This window comes from Plectropomus leopardus, chromosome 5, assembly GCF_008729295.1.
Source record: "Plectropomus leopardus isolate mb chromosome 5, YSFRI_Pleo_2.0, whole genome shotgun sequence".
Taxonomy (NCBI): domain Eukaryota; kingdom Metazoa; phylum Chordata; class Actinopteri; order Perciformes; family Serranidae; genus Plectropomus; species Plectropomus leopardus.
In genome coordinates this window covers 9,531,352-9,547,845 of record NC_056467.1, presented here as the reverse complement: position 1 = coordinate 9,547,845, position 16,494 = coordinate 9,531,352, and the positions used below count along the sequence as shown (strand labels likewise).

The following is a 16,494-nucleotide window of genomic DNA, read 5'->3' as shown; positions in this document are numbered from 1 at the left end:
TATTTTTAGCAGGTTTTCATGCGTTTAAAAAAACCTACATACAGATGCTAATTTGGGTGGAAAAGGAGTAAAAGATTATTTTCTAGAAATCCTGAGCTGATCTTCTACCAAGCTTTGTTTTTTTTGAGTCTGTAGGCCTAAAATATTGTCCATGGTACAGATTTAAAGCTCTGGGTAGTTCTGAAATAAAATGACAAGCTTTTTTCTCTTTAGCTCCATAGTTAATGTAGTATGATATTTAAGAAAAAAGGAAATATATCTGACAGTTGTGATCACATAACATGTTGTGTGTACTTATGCATTCTAAAAGTTGTTTATCTCAAGGCACATGCCGTAAAAAACTGACTCTAGGGAGCTGTTGCATGCTGCGACATTGTTCCTCTCACTTTTGAGCACACCTCCCATGCATCTACATTGACAGCAATGGATATGAGAGCTCCAAACATGTGGCATGTGTATGGGCCCTTAGAAGCGCACCCTCTGTCATACATCGTCGATGACCATTATGATGATGACAAATAATGATGCATGATGCATATACATCAGAATGTCATTGTTTCCAACAACACTTCACCAGCTCATACTGTAGGAGTTTTAACAGGGCCAGATGTTTGGGCAGCCGGTTACTCCTGAGTGGAGGTTGCGGCTGCCAGGTTTGGGAGCCCTTGACGGTGTTTGAGGGACCAGAGACAGAATGGCTTCGTCCGCAGGGAGCTCTGCTGGTGTGCTGGGCCTTGTCCAAGACTCATGTCTAAACATAGCTGGCCAGGGTAACACAAACACCTGCATTCCCTTTGGGAGGTTAGAAGGGCCGGTGCAAGCTTACTCAATAGCTGACTCACCTTACAATGCTGTTTCCTATTTGGGGATTTGATTCAGACAAAGGGTGTGAATCCTGTACGCTTGAGCATCCATGTGTGTGTGTCTATGTGTGCAAGCACATGTGCATACAAGGTGTATGTTTTTGTGAGCACAAAGGTCTATGAGCTAACACTGTTATACAGATAAACAGGTCTGCCTTTAATGGAAGGAGAGGATGAAGGAGACGTGGAAGAGGGGGAGAGTTTTGTATTCGCTGAATGTGATTAAGGCAATAAAACAGTAACAATTAAATTAGGCAGGTATCTGTGCCATCAGCATCAAGACCCACAGTAAATCAGGCCCCACAGTTATTATCAGCATGGTTAAGCACAGCACAGCGCAGCACAGCGCCGCTCCATTCCCCCTTACATGCATATTGAAAGTGATGACTGTTGAATTCTCAGAGGAATATAAGATTAATATGCAGGTTTGGTTATAGCATGCTGTCATGTTGACATGGACATAAATTACTGAGCTACCTTATGTTCTGCCAGAGAATAAGTATAGGTATGTACTTTCATGTAAACTATTTGAAAAGAAAGTGTTAAAAATAAAGTGGAGTATGCCATTAAACCTGACAGAAATTGGGGATTACTCAAGAAAGTTGGGAATAACTAACTGTTTGGGGTGTTTGGGGACTTTCCTCCAGACTTCTTGAATATCCTTAGCATTTTTTTGACTTTGACTTTAAATGCTTTGTCCAAACTTTTCAAGGTAATTTCTAACTTGCCATAGTCACATTGATTTATTTATATGTGAGGCACTTTAATCAACACTTTTGAAATTGTGCTGTGATTATTGAACTGATTGCATTTCAGGTGTTGCACCTAGGCACTTGGACAATTTTAAATAAAGTAACACTATGAGGCGGCAAGACTTTCTTGCACACATTTTAAGTATGCCTGGGTGCTGCTAACGTAGGGCACATGAATACTTTGAATAGTCCAAAAGCAGACAGTGGCATGTGTCAATTAGCTACCTCTCAGGTTTGCAAAGATAGAAGGAATTTTAATTTCAAACTTTAAATGTTTAGTGTAAACTTTTTAGAGAAATTCCATCTTGTGATGGTCGCATTTATTTGTATGTTTTCAGGAGTGGTAAATTTGAATAAACAATTTTACTACTGTGCTGTCAATGATTGAACTGATTACATATTAGGTGTTAGACCTAGGCACTTGACATTTAAGGCATGTCTGGCTGCTGCTAACGTAGGGCACAAGAATGCTTGCTGGGAAATGGTAGTCTTTTCCAGAAGCAGACCATGGCATTTAGATACCTCTTAGGTTTTTGCACAGAGGGAAGGTATGGTGAATTAAATTGCAGACTTGTTCGAACATGTTTAGTCCAAACTTTTCAAGGTAATTTCCAACTTGCCATGGTCGTATTGATTTGCATGTTTGCAAGAACGGTTTGTGCTGTGAAATACCGAACTGTTTACATTTCAGGTGTTGCATTTAGGCACTTGCGTTCTTTTAAATGAACACCATTTTAAGGTTGCACAGCTTTCTTATTACAAATTCTAGGTATGTCTGGCTGCTGCTAAAGTAAACATCACAATGGTGCTAGGGAATAGTAGTCTTGTCCAAAAGCAGACAGTGGCATGTATCAATTAGCTAACTCCAAGGTTTGCAAAGAGGGAAGGTATGGTGATTTTTGTGTCAGTCAGAAGCAAGCAAACATTCCAGCACTTGCAACAACAAACATACTGTAAGTGTGGGGAGAATTGGGATGTTGTTTGCCGCAGTGCCATGCAATGGATGTTTTTTTCGTCGCTCTGCACATGGTTATATGTGCAGACGAGGGACCTGATTTGCTTTGTTTGTTATTCTTTCTCCTCTCTCTGGTGGGTTCTTGTTTGGATCTGAGAAAACCCTCTGTGTCTTCATCAGAGGCTGGTTGAGTGATTGTGATATACGCCAGTTAGCCCTCCCCCCATTATAAACAGTAATGAAGATGTTCCGATCCACTCGTCTTTCCCTCTCAGAGAGTGTTGATTCCCTAAGTGCCGGCTGAAATGCATGCCCATTACTATTACTTCATTCACACTCAGCACCACTTTCATCTTCTCTTCCAACCCCTGCCTCCACACCAAGTCCTCCTTCCTCCTTCTTTCCCCCTTGAGCTGTGTTCTGGCAAAAGTTCAGGTATCTGTAGAAATATATCTTATTTCCATTTTCAGATTTCCATTGTCAGATTTATTGAACCAGCATGGCAATTATGAGGGGTTGTAGGCAGCAGAAAGCGTCAAGCCTTTGACTAGTGCCCCCACAGTCTTGGGTCTGTGTCTCAAGTGTCCATTGAATTGGAGGACGGCAAAGTGGCGCAGTGCACATTGGGAACGGATGGCTCTCTTGGGGATAGAAAAGAGGCCATCCGTCTAAGAACTACTCTGTCCTTGTGCTGTATCTGATCTGGGGTAGACAGAGTGTATTAGCACTGAAAAATGTCCCCACACTGCTTGACCAGCTTCCTGCTCTCCTCTGTGATATTGCTCTATAGATGAGGAATTTGTGGGGGGCTCTCCTCGAGTCGAAGCCTCTCAGGCAAGCATTATGAGGCCTGAAAATCCCCAGTCTACCATGTCCTGAAGTCCAATGGTGCACAGGAGTCCTGAAGTGCTTGTATAAATTGCAGATAAATCTAAATGGGAGACTATGAAACTGGTGGGGAGTATAACCTTGATGTATCAAAAGTTATTAGTCTGTGTGGCTATTATTTAATCCTACAGTGGAATGAGTTGATGACAGAGAGCCAGAAAGCACAAAGTGAGAGAAAGAAAGAAGGGAAAACATAAATTAGAGTGGGAAATTGGCAGTTTTACTCTCTTGTAGCTTCAACCCCTACCCTTTTTCACTCTGTATTTTGTCAAGCTAAAAGAAAAAGTCATCTCAACTGCCATTGCACCTCAGCTTTTGATACCATGGGGAGAAGTGATTCTAACATTGATCCAGGCTCGTAACAATGGAAGTGAAATCCCTTTGCAGGTGCAATAGACGTCCTGTCTATGCTGCGCACCTGCACAATCAAATACAAACCTTGTTTTCAACAATATCACTGCCCTCCCTCCTCCTTTTCTTTCTCAAAAGGGCAGAATCCATCAAAAAGTCTACATCTCTGTTTTGCCACCTGTGAGTGTGTTGTACATCCATTTCATTTCCCAGTACCATTACAAGATTCAGAGCCAGCCAATTCCCCTTTGCTATCGATTTCATTCCATTTATTTTTCACCAGGTTTTTAAAACCTCCCACACAGAAAACCATCTCTTGACAAATCACTTGAGTGTTACACTTCGAGAGGGCCATGCAAGCCTTTGTGAGCATAATTACCGTCCATTTTGATGTTTCATCACAATTCCAGATGTAAAAAACTAAATTGATTCTAACAAGTGCAACCCAGAATGTGGCTATCAATAAGCTTTCATAAAAAGAGGAAATGGATGAGAGGAATGCAGCTCAGACATACTTAGACTGTTTTTATACCAATTTATTTGGTTATTTTATTGCCTATTTCTTTTTCTCTTTTTTCATTGAACTTGATTTGACATGTTACATCTGCTAAAGTATTTCAAGCAGGGTTGTAAAACTGTTTAAACATCAACGTATAGTTTGGATTGTAATGGAAATGGGACTACTTTATGTATCTGATTTAATGATTATTAGATCATCTGTAATACAAGCCCCCAAAAAGTACTTGAGTACATGTTGAATGCTTATGCATTGCACAATTTATGTACAAAGCCAATGTTGAGCCAGTGCAAGTACTGTTTATGTAGGTGTTAAGCACTGATATTGTAGGAAAAAAAGCTTTTAAAAATGTTATCCTTTGATGATAAAAAGACCTGTTATCTAATGTAATCCAGGTATTGTAAAATAACTTTATATACAGTAAAAGGCCTTTGGGCTTAGCTCAAGCATGAAATGGACGGTCGTCTGTTGATATATTATTATGAAAAGTGCAAAGGTGTTTCATTTGCACAATGGCTTCAGAGAGCAATGAAATCTCTCAAACTTTTCTATATATTTCGCTGTTGAAATTTAAAGTAAGAATAAAATGAACTGTTGCTTTCAACCTTCACATTCAGTACCAGCTGAACTGAAAACATGTTTTCAAAACTGTTTGCAAACGTATTGAAAATAAAATAATGGCTGATTGAGCTCAGCAAGGATATGATGAGTAATCTCTTGCTAAGCTACTGGAAAGCCCTCAAATTCTAGTTCTAAAACTGTTGTATGATGATGGCAATTTCCCCAAACATGTCATTTCTCTAATCTGTTGTCCTCAGAATGCAGATTGTGAAGTTTAGAAAAAGCAATGATGATTGTAACCACACTTTGGACTCTCTGTCTCCAATCACTAACATCTCTCAAACTGATTCTCAGTAGAAATGATTTGTGATAAATAAGCCAGGTTACTTATTTTGTTTTTGTTTTTTTGCATTTTGGGTGGAGTATTTTTTAAAATTTTGTTGGAGGGATAAGACTAAAGTATCTGATAACACTTTTGTTAACCCTTGTTAACGTTACAGTAATTTCCATTTATAAAGGTGAATTGTTTAAGATTTTGGGGGTTTAGTGGCACCTAGCGGTGAGGATTGCAGATTACAAGCAGTTAAAACTTCTCCTGGCTAGAGTTCCTTTGTTCAGGAGGTTTTTTTTTTACCATGAGCTGAATTACCCACAGAGGTCTCCTCCTCTCCAAAAAATGGACCAGATGATTGACATCAGTTAAAACACTGAATAAAGTAGCTTCATCATCACAAATCAGTTTATCTTGAGGCTGTTCGGCATGTAGCTTGCCCACCACATGCTGATGCGTACTCACTTTCTCTTTACAAATCAGTGTATTATTGATACTGCTCATTGCAAATGAGCTTCAAACTATGGTGGCCAACGCAAGAAACACAAAAACATGAAAACCAACTACTACGAAACATAGCCATGAACAAACATAACCATTCTTATTTTCAGGTACACAAAAGAAAATATATGAATTATTTTATATCCCATTTCTGCTATTTCCCTGTAAATCCCACACACTGAACCTTTAAGTTATATTTTAATCTTGCTCACAGTGAGTTTCGGTATCTTGGTCAGTTTAGTTTAAAGTTGTCTTACGAGAGTGAAGATCAGTGTTTCTACCCATTCTCACAATCTATCTTCTCTTGTGAAATCTAATTTTTGGAACATCAAGTCATTTTCTTACTATATAAAATACAAAAACACAAAAATAATGAGCTTAAATTCAACACTGTTGCCTATACTCAACCACTTCTGTACAACACACATGCACACACACCCCCACACACAGCCCCCCGCATGCATGCACGCACACACACACACACACGCACACACACACACACACACACACACACACACACACACACACACACACAAACACTAGCCAACCCCCAAGGGTAAACCTGCCTTCCTTCTGTACACTGTGGAGCACAACCCAATCTCAGAAAAGCTGTAATCTTGACAGCTTCATCGGACGTCATGCACATTATGGTTCCAGCTTTCCTCCAACACACTGATGGACATTTAATGTTCAAGGGAGATGATATAACCACAAAGCAAACAGCTATGCAACAAAGTCCTGTATTGCTTTGCTGCAACCCAGTGGAACATGACACGCTCCCCCAAATGATTTTCCTGAGGTGTATTTTCATTATTCAGCATGACAGTGTTACATTGTTTTTCTATTCTTCATTTCAAAGTGTGGACAGATGTAATGGTGTCCTGACATCATGAGAAGGTGTCTGACAATGACTAATGCTTTCAGTAATGTTAAATCTGACTTAATGTATACATACATTATCCACCAGCAATATCGATAAGAAACAAGCTCATTTAAAGTTAATTTTCCAACTTTTCTTCCCATTTTACATTTCAGAGTTTTGTGCATTCAATTCAAAACTCACGCACATGCTCTCAAAACATTCATATCTCACCTGTAGAGTGTGACAGGCGGGTTGGCCTTTGCAGAGCAGTGGAATTTCACGAGGTTTCCCTCCAGAACAGGCTGAGGCTCCACTGAGAGATTAACAAGAGGGAGATCTAAAAAAAAAAAAAGACACAAAGACAACCAATCACAAACTGGCAGCAGCCTCAAACATCCTGTAGTGAAGTTGCAAGAGACAAACACCATATTGTTTACATTTTCTGTGGCTAAATAAGTCTCCAAAAGAAAATTAGTAGATTTTTTGCAGAGAAGACAAACTAGATACCTTATGAATAGTTAAGAAAACATGCAACCTTAATAGAAACACTGACTTGCAAAATAAATTCTCACTTTTATTCAGGGGACCTACATTTTCCAAATGTTTTTCTCTTGTGACCCAAAACTGACTTGGCAGCCTTTTAAGTAGCTGTGCCACACATAAAGTACTGCTGGTAAATATGCTCCACTTAAAACCACAAGGTAGAAGTCTTTTCATTTGTATTATCTTACAACACACCGTGGCAGCATTTAGAACCGTTATGACAACTTTTCACAGTTTGTGGCAGCACTTTCGCCTGGATAATAGGCAATTACTTTTGAATAATTTGATGCCCTATTAGTTCTCATCCTGCCACCCACCTTAGAGGTTTTGGCCCAGCTGCTGAATAAAACTGTAGTGTATTTCACAGGTGTGGGAGAGAACATGCTATTTTTATTCTCATATATTCATTAGTAATGCTATAAGGAGCAAATCAAAGGCAAACTTGACTTGATAATGACTTTCGGTAAATAGCAATTTGAAAACAGTGAATAGTCAATGGTGCAACCCACTGCAATTAAAACAGCGAACAACCTCACTGTTACAGTACAATTAAAAGAGTTCTTAGAATAACAAGCATAGAGATTATGCAAATTTAATAAACAACTTAATTCATCCTAATTGACAAAGGTGGGATTCTTTTTGAAGATACGTGTTAATTTCCATATCAATCCCGTCCCATGTGAAACAAACAGCTATTTACCCAACAGACTCGGAGAATGAATTTCAAGTAGGTGAAGCTATGTGTCCGGGTTTTCAAAAGAGACTGGGATGATTTTCTTGAGAGCTTCAAATGCAGAAAGGGAAAATTGATTAAAATGAACAACAGCTGATCAGTAGTTGTTAAAGTGTATTTCTAGTATTAACGAAGAATCAGGTGGATGGAGTGTTTTCTTTCATATCCTGCCATTGTGAACTGGGAAACAACAACATATGGTGCTTCATGGCAGCACATTTTTTTTTTGTAATTTTAATGCCCAATTTGTTTGTGCAATACTGGCTAATATTTGCTTGGGTCCAGACCTTTGAATTGACCTTCTCCAATGAATTCAAGTTCACTTAATTGTCTAGCATTGTGACAATAACAGTGGTTTCTTTGTTAAAATAAAAACAACCAATGAGTGCCACAGTGGGACTCAATTAGCGAATCAGCACCGTGGGTGGGACTAACTAACTGTCATGCTGTTATTAAGTGTTATCATGCAGACCGCCACGCTGGGACCAATGAAGTGTCATAACAAATTGTAAAGTACTAAAGACGAAATAGATGCTGTAGTCAAGGCTGTTTTTAATTAACATGTTTTCTCATTGTCACCAGACATTGTAGCTTGTATTTGCTTTGCTCCGCTTCTCTAACAAATCAGGCATGTTGGCATGGCTAAACATCAGCTCAGAGTTAAAAGGACCTTACATTTAGGTGCATGTTATTCTCTAGTGATTGGTTAGGGAAAATCCAAAGCCCCTCCCCCAAATAAATAGTTTAGTGGATGCAATATCCGAGTGAAGATGGAAAATCAATGTCATGAGTTGAAAATTCTGTCTGCAGTCCCTTTTCCACTGCACAAAAAAACCTGCTAACAACTGCTAACATCTGACATTTTAATATAATGGTAAAGTCAACAACTTGAATTCACACCTGGGTCAAATGCTTCTGCAGTTGGGTATTTATTGGCTCTGGCATTGATTGGCATTGATGGAAACACAACACCCTGGTGAATTTCAGTGCCCTTATTGGCGGGATGCAATGGGTACTTAAACATCATTGTAAATAAGTCTGTTCGAAATAGAGACTGACTAACCATGAGCTACATAGAAATAAGTAACCACCATTATGTTTTACAATTTCCATGCTGCTTTCTACTGTTTACTAACTTATTTTCTGGCCTTTTCTGGCCTTTCAGAACAGATTTCATGGGCTTATTTTGGTGGCAAAGGGGTATGATATCAGGCAAGACTAATTTACATATAGTATGGAATGTTACTTTTAACACATGCTTGGAAAATAGTCTCTATGTCTGCACAGGCTGAGTGTGATTTGGGTATCTCCAATAATATCTGACACTACCTTAACAGCATGGAATGATACTAAAAAACGAACTGTTTTTGAAAATGCCACTTACTCAGACTCAACCTCCACAGCACCATATCCATGTGCCATTTGCAACTCCAGTGGCATACTGGTGCAGCATCATGGACAGCAGATTAGTCACATAGGGAGAGAGCTGGTGCTGGGTTTGATGCCGGTGCAGCCATCTGTTTCTGCTCTGTGTTCAATAATACTAATGTACTAACAAGGGGCTGTGTTTGGATTTGGATGAATAGCAGTGGTGGGCATAGAGATCCACACAGAATTAAAGAAGCCCACAAACACTGCTGTAATGAAGCCAAACAATGCTGTGTATAGTTATGGAGAGCGAATCTGAGTGTGTGTGGGCATGAAGTGTAGGAAAACTGCTTTTTACCCCGTGGCTGTGCAGATGCTCTGGGCTCAGCTGCCACAAAGCCCTTGAGAGGGGGTGGTCCAGGTGCCGTATTCCTTCCCACTCGCACACACCAAATTCCCCATCAGGAGACTTATTTCCCTCCCAGACAATTGCCCCCCACCACCACCACCAGCCTGCCATTTTCAAATCCATGAGCTCCACCTGTGCCAGTTCTCCCCAGGCCAGTAAAGAAAACAACAACACTGTGGAACCTGGAAGACTGAAGGCCACAGTGAACCAGCACGTCTCTCCAGGTACTGAGCAGCCATCTGTGTGTGCCGGTGTATTTGCATGTGCAGGCACATGTATGGGGGGGTGGTGTTGGGGGGGCGGGTCTGGGAGGGAAATATACTGGCCTGGGGAGAACTGGCACAGGTGGAGCTCATGGATTTGAAAATGGCAGGCTGGTGGTTGGATGAATAGCAGTGGTGGGCATAGAGATCCACACAGAATTAAAGAAGCCCACAAACACTGCTGTAATGAAGCCAAACAATGCTGTGTATAGTTATGGAGAGCGAATCTGAGTGTGTGTGGGCATGAAGTGTAGGGAAAACTGCTTTTTACCCCGTGGCTGTGCAGATGCTCTGGGCTCAGCTGCCACACAAAGCCCTTGAGAGGGGGTGGTCCAGGTGCCGTATTCCTTCCCACTCGCACACACCAAATTCCCCATCAGGAGACTTATTTCCCTCCCAGACAATTGCCCCCCACCACCACCACCAGCCTGCCATTTTCAAATCCATGAGCTCCACCTGTGCCAGTTCTCCCCAGGCCAGTAAAGAAAACAACAACACTGTGGAACCTGGAAGACTGAAGGCCACAGTGAACCAGCACGTCTCTCCAGGTACTGAGCAGCCATCTGTGTGTGCCGGTGTATTTGCATGTGCAGGCACATGTATGGGGGGGTGGTGGGGGGGGGGGGGGGGGGGGGGGGGGGGGGGCATGAAAGGGATATGAAAGGGCATGTGGGTGTTTGTTATAATAAAACATGAAACCTATCCATGCCTGGAGCAGCTATGTTAGCTGCCCAGTAGGTGTTTGCAGCATTGCAAGCGGTTAATTGCATGGACAAAAATACGGGAAGAGGGAACCTCAGGGGCAAAATGACAGATGTGATAGTAGTGGAGCTGGTAATAAAATCCAGCAAAAAAAAAAAAAGAAAAAAAAAAAGAAAATGGAGAGTACAGAGAGAAGTAGACATAAGAAGAGAGGGAGGGAAATCTGGAGGTGGTGTCTGAGCTAATAGACACAGTGTATGTGTGGAAGCTAATTGTAGGAGCTAATTCACAGGCCTTCTCCACTAAAGGTGTTTCTACACTGTACTTTTCGATCATGCCAACCTTTTTCTCTAGTCTTCCCGCCAAGACACTTCTAAGGACGGAAATTCTCGTTACCGTCAATTCAGCAACTAATTACTGCTCTTTTTGAATGACTGAGGCATAAAAAACGACCATCCCTTAAAAAAGACCTCAGTCCTGCTCAGCGAGGGGTAATGTCATCTATTTCTAAGTCAGATGAGCAATTTGTTGGATCTCCCCTAAGAACCACAAGCAAAAACAACCATGAGGGCAGCTGTCAAAAGTCCGCCCGCAAAGTCCTTGGGTGTAAATCTGAGACTGTAACCTTTGACCCTCCAGATATGACATCCACTTAATAAAGAAGTCCATTTGCAACTTTGATGTATAAATGCATGAGCTGCCGATTGAGTGCATCTGAGGCATCACGCAACAGCACATCAATATGCAAGATTGTTCATTCCTCCAATTCGTCAAGAGAGTGGTAGTGAGGGACTGAGAGGAGGAGGGATGGATGAATAGAGGGAAACGAGGATAGTAGGACTGATCAGCGCTCCAGTGAAAACAACAGGATGAATGGGGAGGGGGTGTTGTGGTTGGCCGACAGCTTTTGATCGGTTAGTTCAAAGTGGAGACCAGATGGTGTTTTTGGAACAATCTCCCAACTTCTCTCTGTTTCCTGGAGATGGTGCCAACACAAATTGTTTTTTTCCCTTTCTTAAAGCTCAATTTTCCAATCTCTCCGGGTCACTGTAGACAGCTGTTCTCCAGTAGGACCAGCCTCAAACTCCAGGAATGTCGGCTCTCTCTGAAGGATGGATGAGGAAGCTGTTTGTGGGCCATCCGCTTGTGGCTTGTAGCCTTAGCAATATGGGCAGGCTGTCATATGGCTGGCTGAGTGGAATACTTGAGGGGAGAACAGAGTGATTGTGAACCTGAGGTCCGGCATATTGATCATGAGACATTCAACCGTGGAACAGCAAAGAATTTACTCACTTTAATGAAGGCAGATGTTGTGCTTTTCAGCATCTTAAATAATCCAATCAAAGAAGAGTAATCACAGCTCTGTTTAGAGCCTCACATAGATCTTCAGGACACTGGAAGTGTGATATCAGTATTGCAACATAATTAGAGCTTAATCTAATGTACAGGAAATTCTGAGCATTTTATGCCCCCTTATCCTTTCCCTCTTTTCCTCTCACTTTCCGATTCTGTCATCTGCCTTCAGATGAATTTGCCATTATCTGCTTGATTAAGCAGGGAGAGCATGTAGCTGCTACCAAAAACAAATCCTCCCCAATTGCACATCTGCATGTTCTTTATTAATTAGTCTCAACAAATGGCATTCATTTTCCCCCCACATGGCTCAGCTTGTTTGCAATGCAAACACACAGAGAACCTTGGCTTTGCTTGTCCCTAGCGCATTCATTTCCCACTACGTGTTGGAAAGCGGGCCTCTATGTAGGGCAATGCTCTGCAGATATGCAGCTGGACTAGAAAATATTTGAGGAATATTTTAAAGTTGTGTGGATTCAGCGGGACATGAAACTCTGGCATCAGAATCATATTTCACTGCAGTAGTTTTATGCCGGGGGGTATAGCTGAGTTTAGTGATTAAAGTCCAAAGGGCATAATGCAAGTTAAGTCATGCTGCTGGAAAACAGCATCAGGGGGTAGCCATCCCTCTGCTATCAAATAATTACAGTCTGCTAATGGACTGGTATGGACAACCAAAGTCAGCAGTCTATCCAGGGTTCTGAATCACCTCTGTTGGCTCTAAATCCCTCTCATTTTGGCAACATCACCAGTACATACTGTATTTAGATGCTAATTTGTCCAACCCTTGGTCAGATAACTCTGTATGAACTTCTGTGGGAATGAAAGTGCTGAGGTGGATGTAAATCATGAGCATTAAAGTGATGATAAAAAGAAAATACCGTTGTGAAATGCATTGGATTTTAGGCTGGTTTAAGCTGTAGAGCAATGTGCCGGGTTGTGTTTAGATTACTCTCATTTGGATTTCTATAAGGATAGAGCAGAGAGCAAGGAATGGCACCTATGCTTAGAGGTGAGTGGAATACAAAATGTTGTGAAGGTCAGACTGAGAACATTTTAATTACTTTTGTTGCCATTAATATTATCTCACTAATACGGTCAATTAGAAAACTCTGGGCAGGAAAATAAATGAGACTATTAATTCTAAATATGTGGACTTGCACACAAAGAGACATGCAGCAAGAATACAGAGAGTGTGAATGCTCAGTATCCACAGATACAGGGAATACACAGGCATTTGGGGACATTTACTCCTGCTGTCTTACCGAGAGTCAAATCAGAGCATCAATATCAATTTAATCTCAACCTTTAATGCAAAGCAAGCACACAGAATGTCAGAGAAATGTTTGCAAGGCACTATCTCTCAATTTGATAACTGCCAATTCGTAATTTCCTACTTGTAATTAGGAAAAGGGAAATAAAATGATGCTTGAAGGTGAAGATGACTGTCAACACAGTCACAAGACCGTATGCTTTGATATTATTTCTGAGAGTAATTTTCAGAAAGGCAAATTGAACTTAGACAAGTGGACCCAAGTGTACTTAGGTCCACTTTCCACTTTTGACTTCACACCCTGTGACCAGAAATGGGGTAAAAGCTCTACCCAGAGATCAAAGGCACTTTCAGGCCAGCAAATTATAATGAAACTCAATGAGATCTTGGAAGGGCTGAAGTAGTGGCAGTGTGCACTCTAGCCTCAGTTACTGACTGTATCCAGCCTTCACCAGGGTCCCACTTAGACTAATGGCAATGGTTCACCAGAGACTGTCATTGAGGACTGGTGCACATCGCAGCACTTGTAAAACACCAATGTACAACATGCAATGGAACACGAAAAAGAAGTTATTCATTCACTAAACATGGCAACCAATTAAGACTATTTTGATATGTGTGGAAAAATTAATCATAGAGTTCTGGGAAAAATTTGGATAGCAAGAAAAATAGTATTTAGCAAAAAACCCCAAACCAAAACGTCTTTTTTTCTTTTCTCAGATAGTGAAAGTGCTCTTTTTTAATTTGCTACAAAAAGAAAAACAAGTGTATGAACAGGCTGGTCCCATGCACTGCTTGTATGTTTTCTACAAAAAGTAATGTGCCAAAATTTGTATATATCCTACTTAATGACGAGCCAGTAATACCATAACCATGTTTCTTTTCTTAAACCCCGCCACTGTAACTTCACGTTAAGGATGTAACATTATTTGTGGGATGCTAATTTGTATATTATAGAAACCATTTCATCAGGATACGTTGGTAAACTGTAAAATGTGACAAGTTGATCTTAAAGAAATATAGGAAACATTATCTTATATCTATATCTCTATAACTGTTATTGTTAAATTATGTTAACTTTATGTTTAATTGTTAAGTTTACTTAAAAGTTAGTTACATTTAATTAATTTGTGAAGTTTCTGCAACTAAAAATAACAACTCAAATCAATCTTTCTAAGTTTTAGCAACTTCAGTAAACCAAGTATACTGTGCTTTGTTCTGCTGGTTGCAAACTAGTCAGGTGTATTTGTATTTTCTTAAACATGCTGACAAAACAGAACATGCAGATCTCCTAACTCATCACTGGCAAAATCTGCTTTCTAATAATCAGGGTAAATTGGATTAACTTGGTTTACTTAAGTTACTAACAACTAGACAGAACACGGTGATTTCACTTGTCATTTTTAAGTTGCAACAACTTGACAATTTTAAGTAAAAACAGCTAGATTTTAAGTAAATTTAACAAGTAGATATACAGAAAACATATATTAAGATTAATACTTGAATTACTTTTCTTTTTCAAGGCAACCGGTTTCCAAGATTATTTTAGGTAAGATCAGCTTGTCAGACTTTACAAGGTATAAATCGCTTAATGAATTTACATTAAACTTCACAATCTAATTTAGTCTCTAGCTCTTGTAAATAGCAAATAAGTTTGATAGCTGTTAATATGTGGATGACAAATATTCATGTTTGCATTGAACAGAGGAAGGTCCATGTTTGGTAATTGGGCAATTTGTTTGTCAATTTTCCTAGTAAAGAATGAAGATGCACAGAAGAAGGCATTTTTTTGTGCACAGCCTTTGATAATCATTTAACATACAATATAGGTGCACAATCACAAACCTCATGAAATATGACCAAAGTCAATATCATTCACTGTTGGCCATTACAGTGAATGAGAACGTCTGCATTTTGAGTGATGGATGTGTGAACATGAATGACATTAGGCCCAAGTTTACCAAAAAGAAGCAGCACCCAAACAAAATTCAGTGTGATAGAAGCCGCATGGAAATTTGATAACATTTGATGATATCCAAATCTACAAAGACCAATCAATGCTGAACATATTTTATTTCAACACTGGCCTGGCTACTGGTTCCACAATTTTTCTGAAAGCATTTTATGCTGCCAACAATTATGAACCAGCATTGTTAAATCCTGATATGTGACTGCGTCCTGCTGTAGAACAGAGGGAACACCAGGCACAATTCTAAAGAGGAGATGGTCAAATGTTACGTTCATTTCACAAGCTGACACGGAGAGCCTGAAGGAACCATTGCCTCGATAAGTGATAGGTGATGGGTTTCACCCTCTCTGAGAAAGCCTCACTGAGAGGTTAGTTTTCCGTTGCTCCAAAGACGTAATACATGCTCTCCTGTCTGAGCTTTTTCTATGTCCTGACAGAGGTCTCTGACTCTGTACAATGTTTAGACTTATCTTTGTTCCTTTTCTGTAATATCATTATAAATGCACGAGGAACGAACAAAATTCACATCCTTTTTTTAAGGGGTGAGCACCAGTAATGTTACTGCAGATTCTGACAATTATTTTTTGGAGAAATATATTTTGTTGACAGCTATGACAATACAAGGGCAAGGTTTTATTGTGTTTGGATAATGCAATTGAGTTGTTTTTCTAAACTGGATTATGAAAATATGAAAATTAAGTCTTCCAAGAAAACCGTGAGCATTTGCAAGTACAAAAGGATCTTTATATTAGTGTTTTTGGCTGCGGAGTTATCAGGGCAAGGGAATATTTGGTTGGGGGAAGATTTGAGGAAAGCATATTTTGCTGTGTGTATTTGATTTGTGAAGGCGCCCAGTGATTTCTCTCATCTATCTCCCCTGTGTCGTGTGGTGTCCTGTGCAGGTGTACACTCATTTGGGAGTGTGTGCGTCTGTGCTGTGTCTAGACTAATCCTCGCTCACAGCTGACTGTGTCCCAATTGAGGTTCCTCCAAAGTCTGCATTTCTGAGCCAAACATGCCATAATAGGTTGACAAAGCTTCATCCCTTTTTTAAATTCTGTCCAAGAAAGCCACATGTCTAAATTTCGAGGACATTTTAGGACAATTTCCTGGTGATACACTTGAAAATGACTGAATTATCTAGCTTGTCTGATTCAGTTCAGCTTGTCTTTCAGATCTTTTAAGGTCTCACCTGTGTTAGCTACATACTTTGGGGGACCCAGCCATTGAATTAGGACACAGCTTTTGGGCTCTACTTCCTCTGTATGACAACAGCAGCTCCCCATTAATATTTACTACT

General features: G+C 40.2%; 1 protein-coding gene across 1 annotated transcript in view; it reads right to left on the bottom strand.

The window, feature by feature from the left end:
• kirrel3b (kirre like nephrin family adhesion molecule 3b) overlaps positions 1-16,494 on the bottom strand; it is a 189,438-nt gene that overhangs the window by 30,694 nt on the left and 142,250 nt on the right. The window contains exon 6 of the mRNA XM_042486954.1: positions 6,813-6,918. Coding sequence (XP_042342888.1) covers positions 6,813-6,918 — 106 coding nt within the window. The remainder of the gene's footprint in view (positions 1-6,812; positions 6,919-16,494) is intronic.